The 27,247-nt window shown below is 42.1% G+C and overlaps 1 protein-coding gene across 6 annotated transcripts in view; it reads right to left on the bottom strand.

Annotated features, from left to right (window-relative positions):
* The window catches only part of LOC117425545 (protein kinase C zeta type), a 92,373-nt gene that overhangs the window by 13,703 nt on the left and 51,423 nt on the right, over nt 1–27,247 (bottom strand). For all 6 annotated transcript variants that reach the window (XM_059002717.1, XM_059002716.1, XM_059002718.1 and 3 more), the window contains 12 exons: nt 25,152–25,237; nt 19,442–19,573; nt 18,340–18,421; nt 17,357–17,409; nt 16,621–16,809; nt 11,334–11,431; nt 10,097–10,183; nt 8,671–8,806; nt 8,251–8,338; nt 7,667–7,786; nt 6,356–6,435; nt 4,487–4,576 (listed from right to left, as the gene is read on the bottom strand). In XM_059002717.1, coding sequence (XP_058858700.1) covers nt 4,487–4,576; nt 6,356–6,435; nt 7,667–7,786; nt 8,251–8,338; nt 8,671–8,806; nt 10,097–10,183; nt 11,334–11,431; nt 16,621–16,809; nt 17,357–17,409; nt 18,340–18,421; nt 19,442–19,573; nt 25,152–25,237 — 1,241 coding nt within the window. The remainder of the gene's footprint in view (nt 1–4,486; nt 4,577–6,355; nt 6,436–7,666; nt 7,787–8,250; nt 8,339–8,670; nt 8,807–10,096; nt 10,184–11,333; nt 11,432–16,620; nt 16,810–17,356; nt 17,410–18,339; nt 18,422–19,441; nt 19,574–25,151; nt 25,238–27,247) is intronic.

The following is a 27,247-nucleotide window of genomic DNA, read 5'->3' as shown; positions in this document are numbered from 1 at the left end:
ACACAGCTAGACGGATGTCATTTTTCTTTTTGGGTTTAAAAATTGGGCTTCGCAACCTATCAAGCTATCGAAACCTACAGTAATTGTATCTCATCTTTTTCAAACTGGTCTCCAAGAAGGACACTGCAATCTTGCTGTTTTTTAGGGGCACTCAATTTGAAATGATATCAAAATTAAAATGTGAGAAAGGTCTGCATTTTTTCTTAGTTCTTCCTCAGCCTAGGTGCAATGTAATATTGCTGTCTAATTAGTTCCTAGATATTGCATATAATTGTATTTTACATTGAGGCCAAACTTATATGTATATATTGTATTGGCGAATATTATGTACAGTACAGTACCTATGCATCAGTTTTAAAGTGACACAGAGTTAAGCATCAGACTAAAGCGTCTGCATCGGACTAAAGCTATTTGATGACACAGCCTCCACCAGGCACAAGCAACTGGCATCACGCAGTATGTCTGCAAGTGAGACCTGCAAGATGCACGGAAACAAATCCATTCACCTCGCCTCAATATTAAAATTACTCACGTCACCAGATCAAGAGAATAATTATGGTTTGCCTACCCCCGGCCTTTTTTTATTTTACCCCGACCGTGCTGTCTGCGCGGTGCCACAGGTGGTGCAATGGGTTGGAACACAATCACAGCCTGGAGTTGTGTCTATGAAGCAGGGAGGCATGAAGATGATGACATTAGTGCAGGCTCACCGAGCTGGCTTCCTGTTCACAGTTTCTCATCCCTGCGTGTTAACTATCCCCCCCGTCTGACACAGGTGCAGGGACTGCTCAATAATGCAGCCAACGCTCCGAGACAGCTTCAATTAACAATTGTCGTACACAGGTCTTTAACTCTTTCCAGGATTACTGACTCAGTCTCGTCAAGGAGATATATACATATCCATAATATCTGAAGAAGGTGGAGGTCCTTCTTCATATTATATATATATATATATAATCCTTTTAAGGTGATATCATTTACCTTTAATCCTACTGAGATTTCTGCTGCCAGAACATTGCAATTACTTTAAAAGAGAATTTCTTGTAAGACGCTTGTATAAGCAGTTCCAACAGGGGTGCCTTAAAGGGTTAAAAGTACTGTAAAAAGTGTGTAGACAGCGCTGACTTCTGCTGAGAGAAAGAGGCCCGAAACCCTGCGTCTCTGTCTCGCGCTAGTCAGACTGGCTTTCATTAAAGACCATTTTCTTTATTATTTATGGCAGGAGTCCTGCAGGCATTGCACTCAGCCTGCTGACATCTCCCAGTGCGCCACGGGCCAAGGGGAGAGACTCCGTGTTTCCACTGGCAAGCACGTCCAGGCTCCCCACGGAGCAGAGCCACTACGGTATCAGGATGGCTGAAGGCCCAACACAAAGAAACAGAACATGAGTTCACAATGACAAATTTCAGGAGCGGGGTGACAAGTCAGCCTACATTTAAAAAAAAAAAAAAAAAAAAAAAAAAAAAAAGACATTGATAAGTCTCTTGCAGTGAAATCCCTGTAAATTGCATTTGTTTTGCTGGGTATTTAAACACCGTCCTCTATCAGTTTAAATGAGCTGCTATCTTTTGGAAAATATTGCTTTGATTTCTCAGCAGCAGATCGCTGCAACGCCCAATAGAAAACAGCGCAAATTAGCCAGTTTTGTCTCTGCTGCATTAACCCATAGACTTGCTTCTTCGATGGTACAAGGGTATTTCATGCAGCTACAAAGCCTTCTTTTCAGGACACTAACTTTTCAACCACAAGAGTCACGGTATCTGTAATAACATGTAGGACAGACGGGACCAGTGTCTGGTGTGGCACTGAGGGTTGAAGCAGGCTGGGAGTATTTGAAGATGGTACGTGAGCTTTGCTAAGAATTTAGGAATATGTATGACTAGAACCTTTGGTCTGCTGACTGGGGAAAGTTTACTACCAGCTGAGCCGCCAGCACTCCATGGATCGCCAGGAGATATCTATCACTGCCAGGTATCTATCCATCACCTTAAGAGGTCTGACTTAGTACACATGTTAGGGCTTTCCTTACAGTCACATTGTGGATGCCTGCAGGCTTCAGATTCGATTCTGTGCCCTAGATGAAGGACATACAGGGAAACCAAGCTGGCAGACAGTATTCAACAAAAATCACCAGGACGAGACAAGCGTCAAAACTCTTCAGAGACCATGTTTATTTTTTTAATTCATTCATTCCTATTGGTTTTTGCACACCCTTGATAAGTATCCAAGCTTCATTATAAAAGTTTTACTTGGATGGCAGTGCACAGTCTAACGCCTCTAATTGCGAGGTTGCTGCTGCAGTGTGTAATCACTTGATCCAGCTGCACCACTCGAAGCTGTTCCTCCTCTGCTGTTGCGCTCATTTCCACAGGACTCCATCTACCCTGCCAGCACACAGGAAAGCAAATGCCTAATTCACATCCAAACACTCCGCTGTCATTTCCCCTCTCTTCATGGTAACCGTGGAGCCCGGACAAGTCTGACAATCTCAGCACTGGGCAAATATATTCTCACTTCAGACCGAAAACCTTTGCTGAAGACCAGCTTTTTAGTTTAATACAAACCATAAACATTTACTGCCGATGCTTCCTTTTTAATCATGTTTTAAAATCTACATGTATCGCTGTACCAATTACACAACAGCCTAAACAATTCAGGTTAAAAGGGCAAGCTGTGCTGGTCTGTATGTGACAAGTACAAGGGAGCTATTTGGGGGCTTATTTCACAAACGGCTGCCCACACAACTCATTTAGCTTGAGAAAGCATTGCAGTCGCGTCCAAGCTACGGATGAGATTAACCCTTTCCTTCAAGCAACGCTTAAAAGGAGCTGAATTCTCTCTTATAAATCCCATGTTTGATCTCTGTTCCGGATTTGTTAAAATCTCTGTGTGCAGATGCCATCCCCTGCATTGAACACAAGGTGCAATTCAAAGCTTTTTTTTTTTTTTTGTGGTACCCGAGTACATTACAATATCCATTTTTGTGATTTCATAATAATACATTGTGCAATAATAGCTTGGCTTTGAGATGCACAAAATGCACGAGATGACATGTCTTCTAGAAGAGACACCCAACGTATTAACTTTATCATTTGATTTAAAAAAAAAAAAAGATAATTAACCTCCAATTTAAACCGTATATATTGTTTTCAATGCAACAACTCCCTGACCCTTTTTTCACTTTAACATCGGATAAACACTTCTCAAGTCGCTGTTAATTTAGGTTTAAAACATACTTTATTTCCCATGCTTTGTACTTTTTCTATTAACAGAATACTCCATGTTCGTACATGGCCGTGCTGTGGTTATGGCCATAAAAAAAACATATGTAGAACTACTACAGAACTCCATTAACATTCATAGTGTATCATCTCTATATCCCCAAAGAGTTTTATTGGAACCTTTAAAAAAAAAAAAAAAAAAAAAACCCTAATGAATCTGTTCTCTGTTTTTGAGTTTTATATACAATGACGTGCTCGCATGATACTTCTTGGTTCAACGTTTTATATAAATTAAAACCAAGTAACCACAAACTCTCTTTGAGTCATCTTTTAAAACTATTAAAGTAAACAGTGACAGTGGACACACACTGTATACTGGAACTCTGTTGTAAATGAAAAACATATCTGCTTCATCAGTGTAGTGATTGTCAAGAATACCTCGTTTCCATGCACCACTCTTCCCAGGTTGAAAACCCTGCTGCCTCTGATGCTGCGTTTCCATGTTCATTTAGCCATCCCCCATTGGCTGCCAATCTGAGCTGCCCACGATTTTCTTCCCCCACACCCTTTCCCAAAGCGGGCTGGGTGGAAGTACGTCACAACACTGACCACTCAAGTGACGATTGGGCAACAACATCTGGGTTTTTCTGTGCTTTTAATATTCTTGGTTTTGTAAACAATGCTACCTTATCTGCAAGGCTTGCTGGGAAAGAACGGCCAACATCCGTCAAACTTGTGTTGCATGGAAACTTTTCCATTGCATAGAAGTCTTTTCACTCAACTCTATCCATGAGGAATGCGGGAGACCCCGGATCAGTGCTCAGTCCGTGCTCATGGAGTTACAAGACAGGAGACTCATCAGCCCTGGCGGTTCATGCAGGCACCTCTTGTAACTCGGTCCGTTCTAAAGGAGTGTTGCTTCAACAAGGTTTTTGCAATTTTGACCCACAGAAAGGAAGAAAGTGTACAGGGATATCCATTTGTTTAAAACATTGTTTCAAGGTCTACACCAAAATGCAATTTGGCATCATGAAAGGAAACATGATTAAAATGTCACAAAACAGCCAAGATCGTAGTCATGCCTTTGATTCCCTAATTGAATCTTCTTAGTTGCTTGTTAATAGCTTTGGGAGATTTACAGAATTGTCCTTTCATAAGCCACAGAGCACATGGCATTATGGTGAGACCTTGCATCTAAACTCACGTGGCTTGCACCTCAGCCTTAGTGTCAATTCCTTTCTCTCGGTTAGAGCCCAGCCTCTTACCTGGTCCCAGTCTATGTTGCGGAAGAAGGTGTGCGACTTGATATCTGAAAATCCTGTTTGCAGTTGGCACCCAAGTCTTTCTTTAGGGTCCTGTGGAACACAAACAAGCTGGTTCGGTCCAACAAAATCACATGGATTTTATTTTGCAATATCATCTTAATTTCCTCCGGTTTTAATAAATTATGCAACTCCTGTAAACCCGAATGAAAGAAGGATAATCTGAAAGGCGACATGTTTTATAGATGAAAACATAAAAGTGCATAAAAAGGACCTGCGGCTTTAGAATTTGCAACTCAGACTGGCTGCAGGAGGTCTTCCATTGGCAAGGATGGAAGTAAGACTCCCATTGCATAGCAGTTTTACTAGGAGTTTAATAAGACGACTATACACTGTGGCTGATCAAGCTTGTATTAAAACCTGGAATGGGTGAAACTGCAATGCACTAGGAGTCTTATTTTTCATCCTTGATTGGTATTATAAGTCACCTCCGTCTGTAGCCTAGGAGCATCTGGAGGTCGTCAAATTTCTCTAGCCTCTTAAGCAGCCTCATCCGTTTGTTAGAATAATTAATTTTCAAAATGAATATAAAACAACTCAAGCCTCCTTTTAGCTTAAAATATGACTAAGTGAGGAGAAGCCACTCTCAACTAGAAGAGGAGTGCACTTACTGGTATAAATCAAATAGTGGAGAATGGGCATATTGTGTGTGCATGTACAGCTATGGCCAAAAGTTTTGCACCACCAGGTAGAATGAACAATTTTGCTTCATAAAGTCGAATGAAACCTGCTGAATAATGTTACATTAACATATTGAATTACATGCACAATGAAAAACTGACATTTTCAAAATCTAACATGAAATACTGTACTATTATTATGGCTTCCGGTAGACTTTTGCAATATCATTTTGTAGTTCCTTTGATTACATGATATAAAATAAGTTCTAAACTATGTTCATATATATATATATATATATATATATATATATATATATATATATATATATATATATATATATATATATATTGTTTTTTAATTGCGTCTCAATCCTAAAATTGTAGGTGATGCGACACTTTTGTCCATAGCTGTATACAGAGCAGTGTACACGCAAGAATATATGTTCCTACAGTGAGTAAAAATGATGAGTACAATTCTGTCTAAAACATGTTGACACAGACGTGTTCATTATCTATGCTGGGGCGGATCATAAATTAAGGCAACAAGCTAAGATGACTGTATATGAAATGGCAAAGTCTCCAGGTGTAAAATGTATAGATAATATTAAAAATGACTCATTTTTAAATAAACAATGTTGTGTGTTATATGTAGCCAAGCAGCTTATTTGCTTTCTGCAATAACAACATAGAAGAAAATAAACTGTAGCAGTGACTCACTCCTCCACTGACTCATAGAATTGAGGACAGTACAGTATATACAAAGCAACAATTAAACTAATTATCCGACTAGGGACAGGAGATTTAAACTTTACTTTTAATAAAATGCATGTTTTTGTTTCTATTAGTTTAGGCGCTCATTTCCCAGCACTGTAACTCACACGGCAGTTGCTTATATTTACATTGGTGCTACAGTAAATGGGAGTTTTCAGAATGGAAATTTTGTACAGAACACATGACACCCAGTGGTTGACTGTCAGAACTGCAGTTTCTGCAAACCCCTGCTGTTTTCAGCCAACCAACACAGGCAGACAATTTGTGAGAATGTGTGAGAGAAAGGATCTCTTCTTCTTGCCAATAAATGAGACTTTGTTAGGTAGAGTTAATGTGATAATGCCCCCAGCCCCCTGCTCTGTGTGTCCTGCTCATGTGGAGGTGTACTCTGAGGAGACAGCATGCCAAACTCGTGACTTACCTTATTTAAAAAGCCCTTTAAAATGCTGGCAGCCTTGACAGAAAGAGACCTTGGAATGCGAATGGGCTTTTCAAGAATAACTGAAAAGGAAGAAAAAATAAAATAATAAAAACACACATATTGCAAAGAGACAAACAGTATTGTAAAGCTTGTATTTACAACAGGGATAGCAGCATTATCCTTCAAGTATGTCTATTCTAGAGCCAGCCTGCTGTTCACAATCGGCTGTTCTTGCACGAGAAAAGGGACAACTAACAAAAAAAAAAAAATGTTTTAACTAAAATAAAAAGGCAAATTTCTATCAAAACCTCATCTACAGGTCAACCCTGGTCCTGGTTTGTGTTGACCAATTAAGAAAATAATGGGTTCAAATTAAGTAATTGAGAACTCGGGGAACGAAAACCAGAAGACCCTGTGGCTCTCCAGGACCAGGGTTGGCCGCTCGTGATCTACGGTCTACTGTGTAAGCAGGAAAGGTTCTGTTAGGAATACAAGATAAATGTTTTGAAGTTGGACCAGTGACAGCAATGTGCCTCTGTAACTCACCTCGAACCATAAATCTGCAATACACTATACAGCACAGGTCCTGGAACACTGCACTACACTATACAGCACAGGTCCTGGAATACTGCACTACACTATACAGCACAGGTCCTGAAATACTGCACTACACTATACAGCACAGGTCCTGGAATACTGCAATACACTATACAGCACAGGTCCTGGAACACTGCACTACACTATACAGCACAGGTCCTGAAATACTGCAATACACTATACAGCACAGGTCCTGAAATACTGCAATACACTATACAGCACAGGTCCTGGAACACTGCACTACACTATACAGCACAGGTCCTGAAATACTGCAATACACTATACAGCACAGGTCCTGGAACACTGCACTACACTATACAGCACAGGTCCTGGAATACTGCAATACACTATACAGCACAGGTCCTGGAACACTGCACTACACTATACAGCACAGGTCCTGGAACACTGCACTACACTATACAGCACAGGTCCTGGAATAGTTCCCACCACACTACCGCCTTAAACTTAGCTGGACACAGCTAGGCACCTGCTCTTTTCATACACTAGCAAGATCCAGACAGAACCGTAATTGAGTTAAACTAACATAGGCAACAAAAACAACAACTACAGAGCATCAGTGCAGGGCATTACGGGGCCTGTATAATGCTGTTCTGTAAGCAATCAGCGTTACTCATCAGGGATCAAGAGTGCCTTCTTACCCCCCCCCCCCCACTCCTCCATCCTCAACCCAGAACACCTCCATGCACCACAAACCTTGGAACAGGTACTCCTCTGTGTTCATGTCAGGATTGTCCGTGATGATATCAAACGGGGATCTTCCAGCCGTCATCTCAAACATCAGGACCCCCAGAGCCCACCAGTCCACACTGAAACCTGGCCACCCCCGGAACAAGCAGGATTACAGCAGTGACCCCAGCAGCGATTAGCGTGCTTATTACACAATACAAGGTTATTACAGGGGAGCAACCAGCAATAGAGCGTGGCCCCCCACAACAAGCAGCACACAACTGTGTGATAAATGACAAGTCCATGCCCATCCCCATGGGGTTGGGATGCTTGGATAATGCAGCATCCCACCCCTCGGGTGGGCATTCAATTCACACACTACCCCATGCAGTATTCTCTATTTTATGACTCCGCACAAGACACTGGACTGATTGATTTAGTTACATTACAGTTATCTTTCTGTACAGTTCCTAATAGGGTTGAAAAAGGCATACAGATATTTCAAAAGATGGAGATTTTAAAGAAATGGGTGTTATTGTCACCTTTGCATATCTACTAAAGTCTGGTTTTATATATTCTGCATGTGTACAGGCAACCCATTAGCAGCTTACCATAATCCTCTCCCCGGAGTATTTCAGGTGCTATGTAGTTTGGCGTCCCACAGAACGTACTTGTAGTGTCACCAGGTCTTATACCCTCCTATGGAGAGTAATATGGGAATGACAGCCTGTTTAACACATTTACTTACCAAGATATAAGCAGCTGTACACACTTGAGCACAGGCCTGTCACAGTGCATGAAGGAAATCAACAGCATTCAGGGGTAACAGCGGATTTATTCGTATGAAATATTTTACCAGAATAGCCGAACATACAAATGACATTTAATTATATATATGTAATCGGATGTGATCTTTAAAACACTGCTTTTGGACTGGCATGTGAACAGTTTACTTCTTCAACTGGACTAGCCAGCCCTACTGTTCCATTTACCAGACACGGGGGTGATTCATTCCCTTGATTTTCTCTCACCTTGCACATCCCGTAGTCTGTTAATTTGATGTGTCCCTCGTAGTCCAAGAGAACGTTGTCCAGTTTCAAGTCTCTGTAGATGATCCCTTTCTCATGGAGGAAGTTTAGAGCAATGCAAATTTCAGCTGCATAAAACCTATAGGACAGAAAACAGAACTGCGTACTCTAGGAAGATCACGCGCAGTACTCCCATGCAGTTACACAGGAGCGAATGGATGCAAAGAACTGGGTTCTAACCCAAGTATATTAAAACATATTTCACTTTCAATGCCTTTTCACTTCTTAATTAATGTTTCTGCCATCTAATAACCTTGTCATAAACAGTGTTCCCTGTAAGTCAGCCTGTAGATCGATTTGCACACTGCACAACAGATATCAGCATGCTAGGGGAATGGATTCAATTGGCCTTGGCTGAGCGTCCAAAAGGTGCGAAACACATCTTAAAAACGCTGAATCAACCAACCGTCAATGCTCTTAAAGTGTAATGTGCTGGACAATGTGTTTGCCTGGAGGAAAAGCTTAAGAAAGATTTGGATTGACCTATATTGGGATTTTTATATTCGGCGACCATCACTGGCTCCTCTGAACACCATGTTGAGGCACTGGTTGACTTTTACACCAGAGGGAAGGATGCACCCCACATCCAGCCCCCAACCCCGGCCATACAGGTTACTGGCCAGACCCAACGAAGGCAGCAGGCTCAAAATGAACCTCACTGAAATGTGTGAATTTTTATTTGCGGGATCATGCACGGTGATTATAGGATGAGGCATGGATTATCACTAAGGGCTGCAAGCTGTCATTGATAAGCAGGGGGGGGGGTTAACCAGCACCGGGCAGTGTCCCTGCCTCTAGCATCAGCTGATCCTCATCACTGCGCTGCTTTAGCACTTTCATGCTTAAATCACTAAAGAATAACAGTAGCTTCACTGTGGCCTTTCCTTTTCGTGACGTTTACAATCACTCTATACCATATAAAGACACTGGCAGATCTAGCCTGCATTGCATATGCCTGCGGCAGGCAAATGGACCCGAGGATCGGCTCCTGAACTCATCGTCAAACAATCATGACACAGATTTATAAAGAAAAACATATTTGAGTAACCGCAGAACGAACCACTCCGAATGACTGCAGACATCACAACACGGAAGAGGACTGTTAAATGTTTTTATAACAAAAATATAATACACGTTTGCTAGAAAATACGTTTCTTTTCAAAACTGCACATTTGAGACCTACTGTATGTAGCTAATGGAAGTTCAAAGCAGAAATATTAACAATTAATGTTGCTACTTAAATCATTTCTGAGCTGCAAGTGTGCATTACTGCACACTTGAGCACAAAGTGCAGGCTCATCAGCATCAAGCTCCAGTACCTTTCGAACCCTTTCTCATTGTGAAGATAGGAATCAAACCAGCCTCTTACCGTGCATGCTCCTCCGGAAGCTTTCTCTGCCGTTGCATATGGAACATGAGATCACCGCCATTAACATACTCAATAACCAGGAACAATCTAAACAGAACAAAGAAACTTACTCAACATTCATCAGAGGTTATGAAAGGAGGGCTACAAAAAAACTACTACAGTAAATGGTTTTCAAGAGGGCTGCAAGTACTGTTGTTTTTAAAGTAAAATGCACTGAAAACTCACTGCAGCGATCTGAATTTATATTATTATTACTAACTGAAAACAAGGGGGCTGGGCCCATTCATTGAATGCTATAAAAAAGACAGAGAAAGCAATTGCTTAGAAAATGAAAATGCAAAATCGCGAGGGACAGTACCACAACCTGTATTGTGCTTCGTTTTATTGCTAACTATTCTAGGGTCATGTTAAGCCTTCATATTTTACCTTTTACTGCCACGGGGAATTGGGACAAGGCTGTTGTGCGAGGATGGAAAATGTAATTAACTAGAGGCAGAGCTTGTTGTGGGGGAATTGTTCTGGCAGCAGTAACGGGAATCTCATTGTAATTTACACTTGCAATTGGTTTAACCGCGCTGTGGTATCACTCTTATTCAAGTGGCATGTCTTAGTTGCTTTAAGAGTGCAAAACAAACCCAAAAAATAGCATGCAATGCACTGAGCCAATCAATGAATGTTTGTGCATTTAGACATGCATACTGGTATAGGGTGTAGTAACCTAAACAAACATACACCCTCCAGTTATCCCAGAAGCCCATTCATTCCTCAATGTCCAAGAAGAAACTTGCTTGCCAGTACACCAGTGACTATTAAAAAGGTGTCTAGTCCTAATCTCACTCCCTTGAAGGCAGGCCACACAACAAATGAAAAGCAGAAATTTGTTGCCACGAAGACCACAGTAGTGGGTTTTTAAAATAAAGCAGCAAATGTAACCTGGGAGGAGTTCTGACCCACACTGTAGCGATGCTGTTTATGGTAGCATTCAGCATTTGTCAAAATGTCAATTTGATCATGTTTCAGTGTTGTGAAAGACTGCATTCAGTCCATTCCCCACGCAAGCTGACCAGTCTCCCCATTAGTTCCCTGACTCTGTGTAGCCCTAAGGCTCCCTCGTCTCGCCTGCCTGTCTCTTCAGCTCTCTTGAGCTCTCTCCTGCGGCTAGTTCCTAGACAGTCGTATCAGCGCTGCAGCTTTACATTGAGGAGTCAGCGTGGACTGTAAAGAAAGGACGTCTCACCGGCTCTCTGTCTGAAAACAGGAATGAAGGCCGACGAGGAAGGGGTTATTGGAGGCCTGCTCAAACACGTGCTTCTCTGTCTGGACCCAGTCGATGTCCTAGAAGAGAAATACAGAGACGATGAGCTTCCCAGGCTTCAACTAAGGGTTCTTATTCATTTCAAGGACACTGGGAGATTAATTGGCTGGCTAGGATACAACATTAATAAATGCATACAGCTCAATTATGTCTTTCCCAACACACATTTAAAATAAATAGAGATATTTAGGGCAGCAGTGTGGAGTAGTGGTTAGGGCTCTGGACTCTTGACCGGAGGGTTGTGGGTTCAATCCCCAGTGGGGGACACTGCTGTTGTACCCTTGAGCAAGGTACTTTACCTAGGATTGCGCCAGTAAAAACCCAACTGCATAAAATGGGTAATTGTATGTAAAATAATGTGATATCGGTATAATGTGAAATAATGTATAATGTGATATCTTGTAACAATTGTAAGTTGCCCTGGATAAGGGCGTCTGCTAAGAAAATAAATAATAATAATAAATAATAAGATATTTTGTCAATAAGCAGCATTATGAAATTATATATATATATGAGAAGTTGCCCAATGTGCATTATACAGACAAATACAATACAATACAATACATCCCAGAGTGCTCTGTAAAGTTAAAAAAACAAAACAGTGCTCATATGTACAATACACTCCAGCTACAACCAATTACATAAAAGCACGTTTTCAATTTAGACTTAAAAGAATCCAATGTTTGAACCTGCCTAATGTCAGCCGGAATAGAGTTCCACAAACGAGGAGCACGACAGCAAAAAACTGCGGCTCCAGCTGATTTAAGAGGATTTTTTTTTTTTTTTAAACTAAGAGTTCTGTATTTTCTGATCTCAATGAAAGAATAGGACTAGGCGGAGTTAGTAGTTCTTGGAGATAGGATGGCCTTAATCCATGAAATATTACGGCAACTTTAAAATCAACTGGATAACTCACTGGTAACCAGTGTAAGGACCGAAGCCCCTGGAGTAATATGTTGAGAGATAACTGTTCCACACACCGTGACCGAAGAAAATAAAAAATCATAAACCAGGCACAGGGATGTAAAACACATAAAAATGTGAATTAGAATTGTGGAAATAAAATGCGGAATTGCGGCTACGGAAACTCTGAATGCTTCTATTCGTTCTCTCACTCCGGGAGCACACACGTTCTTCTTAGCTGCTATCCACTCTCACACACAAGCCGAAACCTCTCAGAGCTGCGCGCAACCATTGTTCGGGTGGAATTGCTGCCATTCTTTTCCAGCTCCTTCTGCAAACCTCTTCTATTCAGCCCCTTGAGTGTAGACTGCAGTACGCGCTGGAGTGACAAAGCCCCGAGATCCAGGGATCGGGACCTTCCGACTCGCTAGAGCGGAGGAGTCATTATCAACTTAATAGGCAAGAGCCTGAATAAGCCGTGGTTATGCTTTGTGTTTGTGCATTAAAAATGTTTCCATACACATATATACGCTCTGGAAGTCTAAGGTTGGCCTTGAGAGCTCACTTATGTTAGAAAATCAATCAGCTACTATAGAGTTGTAGTGATTTATATTACTAAAGGCTGTTTTAAATTACACATTTTATGATTTTCCATTCATAGCACATTTGGTAAAAGAGCTGGCATGGTCTGTGTTACTATACATCAGCATTATAACAAAGCATCAGCTAGTTCTGCTGATAGAGATGCAGGATTTAATTTTTTTCTTACTTCACATGCACACATATAAGAACACCAGTAGAAAATACCGAACCGTGATATTGCGGACCAATCAAATAGAACATCTGTATGAGCTGAAAATCAGTCGGTCGTGGAGCTGACAACCTGCTGGGGTTGTGTTGTCTAGACACCAGCGTCTAATGAGAGCTCTGGGGTAAGAGGCTGTCTGTCTGCAGTGTACTGCACTGTAACTCAGCAGGCTGGATCCTCAAAGCTTTCCCACTTCAATTCAACTTCAACCAGTGGTGTCGCCCCCCAAATCTGGAGGTACCGGAACGGCTCGGCTCACCGCGCACCAGCGACCCCTGTAGTCTGGCCGGGTGCCTGCAGGCTTGCCTGCAAGCTGCCCGGAGCTGCGTTGTCCTCCGACGCTGTAGCTCCGAGGTGGCTGCACGGTGAGTCTGCAGTGTGAAAAGAAGCGGTCGGCTGACGGCACACGCTTCGAAGGACAGCGTGTGTTCGTCTTCGCCGCTCCCGAGTCAGCGAGGGGGTGGTAGAGGTGAGCTGAGCCTAAAAATAATTGGATATTCTAAATTGGGAGAAAATGCTAAAAAACACAAATTGCCAACTACTAAATTTCAGAAAAAAAAAAAAATCATATTAAAAAAATAAATAAAATAAAAGCAGTGTAAGGTCGGTGCCTCACACTGCTTTTATTTTTATTTTATAGGCTTTGAGAAATTGCTTACAATAGTACTTCTATTTTTACCAGCTAAACGAGCCCTTTCCGCCTGCTGACATGTAACAGAGGAGGAAACGGAGCTCTCCCTCCCTCCCTCTTAATAACCCTACACAGGAACTCGTTTTAATGTGAACAAACAAACAAAGAACATGAAGTACAACTGCTCTGATTTAACCCGTTTAGTTTTGCCCGATACAGATTCGGTATGGCCCGCAGTCTTAATTCATCAGGCAGTGCTCCCAGACACAGCCTGGCTGATCTGCGGACCCCCACTTCCGCAGAAGACCCCCCTTTGAGGGAGAAAGGCTAATTCTGTCCCTATTTTATGGGTTTATTGTATTTGCAGAAAAAGGCTGTCATTGTGCTGAATTTGGTGCTGCAAGTGCAACCGGAAAACTAGTTTCCCTTCTGAAACGAGCGGAATATTATTAACCCTTCACTTCACCCCCCATCCCAGCCTTGCAAACATTCAGAGAGCAGGACTGAGCCTGAACCCGCATTCTTCTTCGGAACGCCTCACCCGAACGTTCTAGAATTCTGCATTTCGATTCTTTTGACCTCACTTCAGAGTTAGCATTTGTGTTTGCACGTCGAATCATAAGCAGCCGCTATACTATCAGCCCTTCTGTCAAACTAGAATTCACAGCTATCCCTTATTAGCACAACATTATTATAGGCAGAGAGTGTGAGTTAATGCAAAGGACCGGTTTCAGGTAGCCCAAAATGTCATTTTCAAATAATATGTTCACTCTGACCTCAGGACACAGCTCCATTAGACACAGCAGTTTCTACCGTGCACTGAGCTCCCTGGATCAACCACCCCTTTTTTAATTGTGAATTAAACCCTGAGAGTTTGCAAAGGCTTGCAAAGGATTTCAGACTTACCTAGCTATATTTATCATTGTACAATAACAATTATGAGCACTCCAGTCATCTACCCTTAGTTAACACATGCACTCTGAGGCATTATCAAATGCATTACCATAAATTACAAGGGATTTCTGTGAGAATGGCAAACCACCCTCAGCTTTATAGAAGTTGATTAATTAAGTACTGCTCTTACCAATCTTAAATAACTGCATTGGTGCTATAGCGTACAGTTTTAATTACACATACGGCAGTGCACTCAACCAGTTTAACACACAGACAGACAAGACAAGGAATCTCATTTAGATTCTCCTGCAGTAAATCGCATCCTTACACATGCTCTATTGCAAAGTAGAAACACTGACGAAAAACAGCTGAATTAAATTTTAGCTCTCACTTGGTAAATGCAATTCATCATTCTGACAGTTTAAAAAAAAAAACACAGTGAGCGAACAATAGGAGATATCGTTATGCTTCCTCAGCACTGAGTGTTCATAGCTGCCAGAGTTTCATTGGAGTTGGCCTGGAAGTCACTACTTCTTAAAACACAAAAGGGGAAAACGGAAGCTGGGTTTACAATGATTTCTTTTTTTGGCTCTTCCCAATTCCTTCAGAAGTCCCAGGACTGGAAAACTAGCCAATGACAAACAAAGTGTAAGTGAGCACAAGAATCACTTGCACTGAAGCACAGTTTATGCAGCCACTGTATTAATTGTGCAGTACAATGCTGTACAGAGAAGGGGGTGGTTTTCCAACACAAGGCTGTACGCTTGGCAAAGGGGTTTACAATCCGAGGAGATATCCAGATGTTTATGGAAGAGATGATCAATACATTCAGCAGGATTAGAGGTCTCTTTTCTCAGGTGGAATTGGAAATACAAAAAAGCAGCTAAGACTGTTTGCAACGCAGACCTGACCTGCTTAAAATCACAAATACCACGGCAAGAAAAACAGGGTCAGGATTGTAAATACAGCATTGTTTAGTTTCTCATTCTTTTTATTCATATTGCCCAGTAAAATATTCAGATCATTCATAAAAATGTAGAGGAACGGATTATGATAACGTACAATAAATTTGAATATATATATATAACGCACATGGGTGTATACACATGCACCATGTGTTTTGAAGGTGCCTTTCAGTTAAGCTGCAGTAACCCTGCAGCCTAAAGGGCAGTGTCTGTCGCACATGGCATCTGTAAATGCCCCCACTGCCCTGTCTTAAATCAGAGCAATTCACACTAGGAGCATCATTTGGTGCTCATGATATCTGCAATGTTGTTCACGTGCATGAAGGAAGTAAACTGCGGTGTACCTGTCACAGCGAAAGGTTTAACCCTTTCTGTTCTACATATTAACATATAGACACATTCCCAAGCCCCTTTGTCAGTATTGGATGCTCCCTAATTCAGCACAAGGAAAGCACAAACACTGGAACGGCTTGCTCAATAAGCATGAACGAGCACAAATAACATGGGGAGTGCTTACGAGGCATCAGTAATGTAATGCTACCATCTAGTGGTCAGAAAAATACGAACTACTGTATCCGAGGTCTTCATGGGACCGGACGGACCCGAGGACCCGAGACCCAATCAGTACTCCAACGGGTTTCACGTAGAAAAGTGTTATGCAAATCGGGTTTGGGTTCGGGTCGGGTCTATTCAATTAATGTTAACGTCTTACAGTGTATCCCATCCTATAATGCAAAAAAATTCTGCATTCCTATTAAACAAAGACGATTTTTAATAGGCTGAGACTCCAAGCCCTGTGTGTGTGTATGTGCTCACCTCATCATCGTGCACCAGTTCCAAACCCTGTGTGTGTGTGCTCACCTCATCATCATGCACCAGTTCCAAACCCTGTGTGTGTGTGCTCACCTCATCATCGTGCACCAGTTCCAAGCCCTGTGTGTGTGTGTCTGTGCTCACCTCATCATCGTGCTCCAGTTTCAAACCCTGTGTGTGTGTGTCTGTGCTCACCTCATCATCGTGCACCAGTTCCTTCTTCACCACCTTCATGGCGTAGATCTGCTCGTTCTTCTTTAACCGCACCAGGAGGACCTTGGCGTAGCTGCCACGGCCAATCACTCTGATCAGGTCGAAGTCCGACAGCCCCAGCCCCTGGGAGATCTGAATCCCATCGATCCCGTCCAACACCGGCTTGAGATCCTGCACAGAGCGACGAGACATACTGGCACAGAGCGACGAGACATACTGGCACAGGGTCTCCTTGATTTCACGACAAAGCACCACTCCGGTTGCAAGCAGGTCATGACAGATCAAGCCTGAACGTATTGTGAAATGCAACAGATGTGCTACAGCGACGCAATTCACAGAGCTGTGACTTTCTAGGCTTCGGTAGAAGGTCAATCACATTTTGGCCAGTCAGTGTATATATAAAAATATATATTTAATGATAACAAGCTTAATTCTGAACGTCTTCCATCGATTGTTTCATAACCAGCAAGACAGAAAATGTTCCACAAAAAATATCAGCAGTCAAGGTTTTAAATTACTGTAAGGCATAAGCATGAAGCCAAGCAGTGAACATAATGAGTAAACAGTAACCACAGCATGCCCGCAACGCAGCAAGGAAGTCATGCTTGACGACTGCTTCAGTGGGTAGAATTTAAGCTGTATGTTTTTTTTTATGGCTAGACTGATGTTACTTTCATTTCCGTGGATGTGAGGACCTGGCTTTACTCCTCTCACTCACCTCTGAATCATCCTCCCCTTTGTCCAACGTCCGATTGTGTGGTATAAATGGAACTAAGAGAAGAAAAATACACAGTGGTGAGCGAGCGAGCGAGAGAGAGAGAGAGTCAGCAAATTGCTATAAAGTACTACAGTATAGTACTACAATAGTACTTTTTTGTAAGGGTGATATTCTTTAGCGATTTGCATTCACATATAATAATGTGCTAGCAGATACCGGTGTATGATCACAACTTGAGTTTAATAATTAAACTCACTACTGTAGAAGTGCCCTGTGATATAAGCTAGCAACCATTAGAGGGCACCACAGCACTCTCACATTTGCAAACTGCAGCGGTCAACCGTTGACTTTTTGGATTAAACTTGACCATGCAGAAGGATTCTAGTCAGGCTTGCGCTGGAATTAACACTAAATGCCTAGATTAACAGCCCCTGTTCTTCAGAAGTACCGAGGATTACAGTTTCCTATCTCAAAGGACAGCCCTTTCATTTAAACAATGGCATTTTGTGAATCTATAATGGGTCACGTACCTACATACAGTCGTGTGCACATTTATTAGAACACCTCAAGATTTGTCATTTATATCCTTTACATACCTACCTGCACGAAAACCTCAGGGTGTGAGGATTCTGGATCAGTAATTAGTGATATAGAAAAACAGGCACTCTTGTGTGAAAATGTTAGACCGCTTTGTGCTTTAATTAGGCATCTTAAACAACTTCTAAAGTCTCCTGCATTTTATCATGTGTGGCTACATGTTCTTTTTCTCTTACTATTTTAAATGAATTGCATGTGTGACCTATTAAAGTCATCAATTAAAATTAGACTGTGCCTGTTTTTACAATTTTCAGTTCCAGTGGTTTGATTTCATCTGCACAACAAATCACAAACTACAGCAGCAATGGGGTGTTCAGATACATTTGCACACGGCTGTACCTACACACATATGTTTGACGTTACAAAATCTCTCTTAGAAAACCTACTTCCGTCTGTTTCTTCTGAAGGGAGGTCGACTTCATCGTTTTTCTCATTCAGTGGCGGCTCTTGGGATGGCATGACCGGATCCTATGGGAAGCACAGAAGGACAATTAACTTGTTCCCAGATCCTGTTTTTTAGATCAGAGGAGAGCGAGAACATGAACTGAAAAAAATAAATAAAAAGCCTACATGTACGCATTAGGAAAAAATAAACAGAGTGAAGAATGAAAAACAGAATGCAGCCGAATCCACCACCGTGTATAAAATAGAAACATGTGCATTCTACAGTTTCTCCTCCTTTGGTTAGTATCATGCATTACTGTGTTTTGTTTTTGCCAGAAGCTGCATCGTTTGATACAGTGAGGTCTCAGTGGCAACAGCCCTGTTCTTGAGCTTAATATCTCAGACAGTGTGGATATTATAACAAGCCAGAGGGGGCAGGTAATGCATATTGGAAAGCAAAGATAGCAATAAGTGAGTCAAGACATGCACAAGGGGCCTTGGGATTTCCGTGGCAGTGAAATACAGGATCTCCAGAAACCCTACTGTGCAAGACACACAGGTACATGTGCAGTAAGCCGGGGCACTCTGAAAATAACACAGCTGCTGGGCGTCTGTAGTTCTTGCAATGGACACCCAAACTAACGTGCCCCTGACCTCTCCCAGAAGCTACGTTTGTGACTCCAGTTCAGACATTATGAAAAGCTATTTCTGGATGCTTTTCAATATCCAAATCAAGGGCACACCAAGTTCCTGTCACCAAGTCCTAGATTCTAAATTTGGTATTCTGCATTTGCACTGTTTCCTGATTGCCCCTAATCTGAAGCCTCTGCTACTGCGACTATCGACTTTGAGAGTATTTTTTTTTTTTTTTTTTAGTGCCTTTAAAATTTAGATCCTGCAGGTACAACACCCGAGTGGTGTTGTGTCAAAATACATCATAAAAATACCAGCGCCGTGTTGAGTTTATGACTAGTCAGAAAGCCTTGGGCCATGTATGCATGTGGATTCTTAGCGTGATCATGTACTGTGTGCACGCAGTGTGTCAGGTTGACAGGTGAATAATGATCATTTGGTACACAACAAACAGAAGCTATCTGAACTCACCATATGCCTTTGGCAGGTCAGAGGAACTAGTTTGTGACAGCGCTTATGGACCAGCAGTTTGCAGTTGATACACTTGTAGCCCTGCCTTCCGAGACCCCATATCCTTTCACTGCAGTGGCCACAGTAAGCTTTCTGTGGGAGGCAAGACAGACAGAGAAGAAATCAGAGCAAGCACACTGTATCAGACTGGACAGTGACATCATCAGCTGTGTGGAACAGAATCACACATTCCAGAACCACACAACATTCCAGAATCACACCTCATGGGGTGCTGTACTGGCTGGAGTAAATGCTTTTGGCGGATTCAGCAGCAGTTTTGGAACCAGCTACAGCAATCCGGTCTATACTGTGGATGACACAGAGCCCAGCATCTAATTTCTCAAAGCACAGTCTTCAGAAAATCGCTTGAATAAATAACTAGCACTCAGCACTAAAGTGGGCGCATTAATATCGGACCAGTCCCAGGTCACATTTATTACAACAGCTAACAGGATGCATTAAACTTTATTCCTTCGAACTTGTACAACAGCAGTTTCCAAAACAGCCACAGTGGATTTAACTGGAATAAAGCCACTGAAATGATTACTGGAGCAACAGTATTACTGCACATCCGTTTCAACCCCTGACAACGTCCTGCCATCCTGTGAAAGATTAATCTTCTAGGGTGGCTGGCAAAAACGCCCACTGCTGCTTTTCATATTGCAAATGGGGACGTTCTACCAATTGTGCTCCTAGACTCCTTGAAAGCTGCAAAGGACATGTATAAAAAGGAACGGCTGCATGTGCATTAGCAGCTGATAAATATGATCGTCAATTAAAGAGACAGCCAAAGACCTTTTAACCAGATTTATTTTTCTACTTCCTTTGTGTTTTTCTACTTATAAAAGTATTGCACAGTTTAAGATTCTTGTCCCGTTTTCTTTTTCCCCTCCGTATCGGTCCGCACCATTATCTTGCTCGTCACATGCAACAAAACAAATGACTCTCGCATCCTTGTCTGAAAAACTGATACAGAATAAAGCAAGAACCGTTGCATATTTGCAAGGTTAATGGATGCCCTTATCAGTAAAGTATTAACAGTTTTCTGTGTGATTGAGTGTTGCGGCTATATTTCAATGCACTGCATTTTAACACAATGCTAAACAAAAGTGTAACAGCCCGATTTCAAGACGGTTATGAAGTTCATTGAAAATGCAGCTTTATCATCACTGCGGGTAGGCAAACACCAAGAAAATGTATCATTTTTAGGCTTCCGTTTCTTATTTTATACCGAGGTGTCATAAAAGCATCTGAAGGGCTATATTTGCAGTTGCATTTAGACTTAACTTTTGCGGTTAACAAAATTATCATAATAGTTATCATAACAACATTGTTAAAAAGGAGGTAGACGCCAGTTAAAAATGCTCCAAAAAATGACAAAGTGGCCGGTCCTGAAATGAGGACAATGACACTTAATGAGCTAAGGGAATAAACTGTCCCTCCACCAGCTTGACCATTCGCACACCTCTAACACTGCGTTTCCTCTCCTCAGCTGTCTGCACTGTAAAAAGAATTGTGACTTACTGGAAATAAATCTGCCAGACCCATGAAGAAAGAAAAAAAAAAAGGAGCTGGTGAAACAGATCAGATACCCATTACCTTGTTTCTGTCATGAGCTGTCCGCCTAATTCCGGGTGCAAAAAAATAAAATGAAATAAATAATGGCACCCATCAAAGCATGCTCTTCTACAGCACGAGGAGTGATGACTTGTTGAAAATAATGCCATTCCTGACTGGGCTTTTATACATCTCAGTATACCCTACACTGAAAAATGAACAACACTTGGATATGAGATGAGAATGAAATTGCATTTGAATGTAAATCGTGATTTTTAATGATTAAAAAGCTCAAATGATTAACCGTTTTCACCTTACCCCGTGCTTTGCTGGCACAGTTTCTTAGTTGCTGTAATAACTGGAAAGAATCGTAATTACGAATGCTAGGCTATCATCAAGCATTTGCTGATGATAAAGTTCAATAAACTAGCAACACTGTAACTCAGTACTCAAAACCTCCAAACTACAACAATAAAAGAAATCCCTCTTTTTCACCCAAATCCTTCTGTATGAATGAGGGTGCCTCCATACCACTCTAGAGCAGCTCGGACGTTTCATTTCTTCTAACGAGGCATGTAATGAGGCGCTTGGTGTTAATAGGGTTAAAAAGCTTCAGGAAAGAAAGTGTTTAGTGGCCTTATGTCGAAAGAGCCCAACAGAGAGCAGACATACAGTAAAGCAGACTGCCCCCTGCTCCTACATCTCCTGATTTTATACAAGAAAGTGTGTGAAATCTCTTCTCATGCTGCTGCCTGTCTGCCAGCTCCAATCAATGCAGAAGAAACATTAAACTAACACCTCTGAGTGTTTCATCTGTTTGGTAGCTATACGTTGCAGAAGTAACACTGATTTAAGTACAGGGAACAACCTACTGGAAATGCGTGGGTCTTTCATTATAAAATCGCTTAACTGGTGTCTAGCTTAATAAACTGTGCCATCTAAGCAACGTGCATGCTTGTATCCGTAAATGAACAGAAAACTAAAAGTCACCTTCTATCATTCTTCCCCCAGGTGGATAACCTGAATTAAGCTCAGATATGTCTCAATGAATCATGGTTAGGCCATCTAGACCAAACCTTTACAAATTGACTACTGACAAAGTTTTGTTTGCTGTGTTAAAGATGGTGACAAATAATAACAATAATATTAATAATACATTTAAACTGCTCCACTACCTAAAGACCTAAATGAAAGACCAATTCGAGGGATGTGTTTCACAGCTCATTTTGAAAGCCCTTAGTGTTTCCGCTCATTTGTGCAAGCTGCATGGGCTGTGCAAAGCCTGCCGTTCAGACGGAACAACGTTTGCTTTTTCCATTTACACACTTTCAATTTCCACAGAAAAGCAGGTTTTATTATTTCTTTTTGATGAAATGCACATCAAATACATTAAATAATAAGCAGTTCGTTTTTTCAGTTCAGACTCACACTCACGCACACAACACTCACAAAGTAATCAGACAGTGAGGGCTGCTGTAATATATCAGACTGGATGTCTGTGCTTCCTGGTACATAAACTCAATAAAACTGCCCTGTATAGAAATAGGAAATCTTCTAACAGCTGCTGTGCCAGCACACTGCGAAACCCCTCCTTATAGTCCAATCAACAGCTGCTTGCTGGATTCATAATGAATGAATTCATTAAAGAGCTGCTCTCCATTGTGAACACCTTGAGATGATCCAGCTGCTTTTTGATAGGCCTGGAGGAAACCAGTAATCACAAATGCAATAAAACCCTAAAATGCCCTGAAATTCACTAGCCTGTACGTACGCAGCCAGGCAACCATTGTTGCAAGTTTGTAATGGTCACCTGATCGCTTGAATTTACATAAGCCCCTTTCACACTGGCACTCCTACCCAGGTCCCGGACCGGGGTTCTGGCTACCCGGGTCACAATCCCGCATAGTGTGAAACAACGTACCCGGGTCGTACCCGGGTCCCAGCGACCCACCTCAAGATGTGAGTCGACACGCTTTGACCCGGGTTGAGCGAGACCAAATGCATGACGGCCGTTCGTAAGCCGATGAAATAACAAACAGCCACGCCTGCGTGAAGGTTTCACTTCCGCAAGGAACGTTTCTGTTTAGCCATATTTTTGTTGCTTGAGACACAGCATGAGCCAGATTGCAGCAGGGATGAAGAAACATTTGCTCTAAATCAACATTTGGGCCGACGATCCAGAGAAGCTTGACCCAAGTAGGACGTGCCAGTGTGGAAGGGGCTACAGCTGGTCCTTCACCTACGGAACGTCACGCGAGTTCTCTTGTAAACAACAGGTGGTGAAACTTTGTTAAACTGAGGTGGATGTTCGTTTTTGTGACGTGTGCGAGTTCCCTAACATACTACTGACACATGCTTTTGTGGCAGTGCGAAGGGGCTTTTGTAAAGAGCTAAGAGTTGAGCAATCTTAGCCCCGCGGTCACTTCCTACGTTTGCTCACAACTAAGCCGTACATCACAGACTGCCTCCCATGCTCAAACCCACGGAGCAGCACTGACAGAAATCCCAGGAAAGCTCATTCACAGGGGTGGTGAAGGGGGGCTTCTTAATTTCTGAAAAGACAGCTACTGTAGGCTGGGGATTAAGCCCTTAAATTATATAAAAAGAAAACGTACAGCAGTTGTTATACAATATTATTGAAAGTGTAGATTTTTACAATTTAAATACATGTAGGATTGAATGACTAAGAATATGAATGTGTTTCAAGCAAAGCGTATCCCATGAAGTGTCCTTATTTGTCATTTTTTGGAGCATTTTCAACTGGCATCTACCTGTTATTGGAAGTCATTTTCAACTGGCATCTACCTGTTATTGGAAGTCATTTTCAACTGGCATCTACCTGTTATTTGAATGTTCTCTATAACTATTTGTTATGATAACTTCTCCTTTTGGTTAACCGCTAAAGTGAATTCTAAACTTAACTGTTAATCCTGCAAATACAGCCCTTGAGATGCTTTCGTGATGCCTCCGTATAAAATAAGAAACTGAAGCCTGTGTTTGTGTGTATGGGAGGGGAGGGGCTGAATTGTGTAGGACACTCCAATTACAGCATAATAAAGAGAGCAGCGAGTACAAAATGAATGACCTACTTTCCATGGGCAGTGTGAAATACCTGGGTACTAGCCATCTAGTCACGCCAATACAAAAAAGCAAAAGAGGTCCGGAGCAGAGCTGTGTGACGCTGTTAAATATGTTCCTGTTTGACTGGGGCAGGCTAGCGTTAGATGAAGGTACTATCTCAAGCATGTGTCTGCTTGTCTCATCTTATTAGAAGTTGAACCTTTTGGACTTTCTAATGCCACTTAATTGAGTTCAAGAGTTAAAAGGTCACGGTCCAGAATTACGTGCATATTTGTCGGTCAGGTTCGTACAGTATGGTTTTTAATGACGTTTTCCTGAGAACTTAGCTGCAGACCTAGGCTACATAAAAAGCAAAAAAATCGAAAAATCAAACTTGCCCGTTCCATAGAAGCATGGCTTCTGTCGATAATCCGGTAAAAGAAAACCATAATCTGCAAAAAGTACTTCCAGTACAACCCCTGTAGCCCAGCTGGTTAAAGAAATATCAGATGTCTCTCTCTATGATTTGCTTACACTGGAGGCAACATAATAATAATAGCTTGTGCTCCTTCGTAAAAAAAAAGTGCATTTCGAAGGAGATCCACAACAAGACAACACAATAAAAGCAGGAGTCAGGCATATCAAACAGTGGGGGCAGCAAGACCATTACACCCAAACGAGACAGGGGAAACATTAAAAGGCATCTGCAGGCAAGCGGTTACTATCCCAGTTAAAAAAAAAAAATCTGAAAAAAAAATCAGCAGCAATACAGAAACCAGTCCCCTTGAGAACTGATGGAGAAGCTAAGAAAACAGGCTAAAGCGAAAGCGCAGAGAAATGATATAGGCCAGCCACTTTTAAATAATGCATCAAATCCTTTTCCCGCTGCTACAGTGTGCAGAATTATTTTGTATCCATTATTAACCAGCCAGGGAGCATACCAAAACACCAGAAGACAACAGCAGCGGCAGATAAAAGGCAATGCAAGCTGACAGATCTATACCCGCTAGCCAGGGGGAACCTTCCCTTAACCCCTTCACAGAGCCGCACTCACCCTGTTAAAGCGCTTGGCCTGAAAGAGATGCCCGTTCACGCGGTAGAGCTTCCTCCATCTTCTGGCTCCACGACGGTAGATTGATTCTAAAACAGAAATGAAAAAGGTGTAAAGGAGCAGCATAGCGAGACCAGGGAGGTGAAGAAGAGAGGGGTGGCTCTCATCTATAGCAGGCTAGGGGCGCGTGGTCCAGCCTAGCCTAGCTGCTAAACCCTTCGCTAAGCAGTCAATCTGATCAGAGAGGAGAAAGGAGTTTAAGATGTCAGGTTCCTGAGATACAAACACACTCTCTCTCTCTCTCTCTCTCTCTCTCTCTCTCTCTCTCTCTCTCTCTCTCTCTCTCGCACACACTCTTGCTGCCTCTCCCTACTCTCTCTTGCTCTTCGCTTGTCCCACGTGATTCTAATCTCATTACTATATCACGGCTGCTGGCTGTGCACGCTGGGAACCCAGGTAAGTGGGGGGGGGGGGGGGGGGGGGTTGGGGGAGGGGGAGAGTTACTGTACAGTGCAGTTATTTATAGGCCTCTGTAGTAGCTGTTACGGTAAATAAGGGGATGAGAAACACTCTAGGAATAAGGTGTGAAACAATGGCCACCTTAAGGGTCTCCATATCAAAGCCATTCTTTAAGTCAAATAAAGCTATTCAAAACTTACAAACCAAATCAACACACAACTCAAAATGGGAATTTGTGTTGGTAACACAATGGTGGCTTCTGAGATTAAGTGGTATTATTAGATTGTGGTTGAGAAATGCACATTCAAATTAAAAGAATTGTCTAGAACTTAAATAATTGCAACAGATCACACTTAAGCCTGCATCCAACATTACCATACGCACAGGTAGCACAGTATATAGGCTTTAACCATGCCAAGGGAGGGGATGAGGGTTAAAACACAGCTTGCACCATTTCAGGTATCATTTTAGTTGCATGCAGATCAGCGATTTTCTGACAAACAACAAATTCAGCACTGTTTTTATTGTTCATCATTAAGGTGCTTGGGGAGGGTCTGTGCATCTTTACAGCCTAACAAAGCCTGCAAAGCATGGAGCAGTGAGGGGGCTACGGATTCACCAACGCCTAGTGAGGCAACGCATCCATCAAAGGGATTGAGCTCAGAAATGATTCCCCTCGTTCTGCGTTCTCTCTTTCGAGAGGCTAAACAGCACAGCCCAGGAGACAGTGATTTCTCAATGCAGACCATATACAAGAAGTGATTGGCTAGCCAGGGAGGGAACTGCAAAGCTCCAAGCCACTAAAGACAACACACACACCTCACCATAGCAAGTACTGTTTGGGGAGCATGCAGAGCAGTGCAAAATTGCACACTTTAGATTTCTGGATTTTTTTGTTTTCCTTCTGCTGCTGCTTTCAAATGAAGCTGGCTTTTCATCGCTTGTGAAGAAGCATAATGGATCGATGGAGCTGCAGACTGAAATCTTCTGGGTATGCACAGAACAGGTAGTGTCACATTACAGCGCAATCGTTCTCCCGTCTCATACCCGCTGCAACAGCAATGTGTCTCAGCCCTGCCCCTGCAAACTAAAACGTTGTTTTGCTAATAGTATTAAAGACACAATACCAGTGTGAAAAGTATTGTAAGTGACTGCATCTCCCATTTACCTGCAATTTCACTTCACTGCAGGTCCACAGGGAATGACAGGGCTCCACTTCATTACCACTGTTTCTATGGTAACCCACAGCAGCCCCACATCCCATGGTAACAGCAGAATTCTGTTCCAACACTCCAAAAGAGCTTTACAAATACATTCTAGCCTTTAAACAGCAACGTTATATTGACCTAGGATTTGTTCCAAAAAAAATAACAAAAGTCATACCTTCAGACCCAGAGCGAGACGACTCAAGCATTTGTCAAGCTCCAAAAACAGGGTTAAGAGATGCATCTGCATCCCTAGTAGGACTGCTTCACAATGATCTGGCCTATCTACTTACTGAGGTTTCTTTTGTATTATTTTAATTTACAGTTGTAAGGTGTAGATATAAATATTCAAAAGATTGCTTGCGCACAAAGCAGGGCTAGAAGGATTACAGGACAGAGCACACAAGGAATCCTTGTCAGAGCTCTTTCATGCAG

This window comes from Acipenser ruthenus, chromosome 27, assembly GCF_902713425.1.
Source record: "Acipenser ruthenus chromosome 27, fAciRut3.2 maternal haplotype, whole genome shotgun sequence".
NCBI lineage: Eukaryota > Metazoa > Chordata > Actinopteri > Acipenseriformes > Acipenseridae > Acipenser > Acipenser ruthenus.
This window is presented reverse-complemented; position numbering and strand designations above follow the sequence as displayed.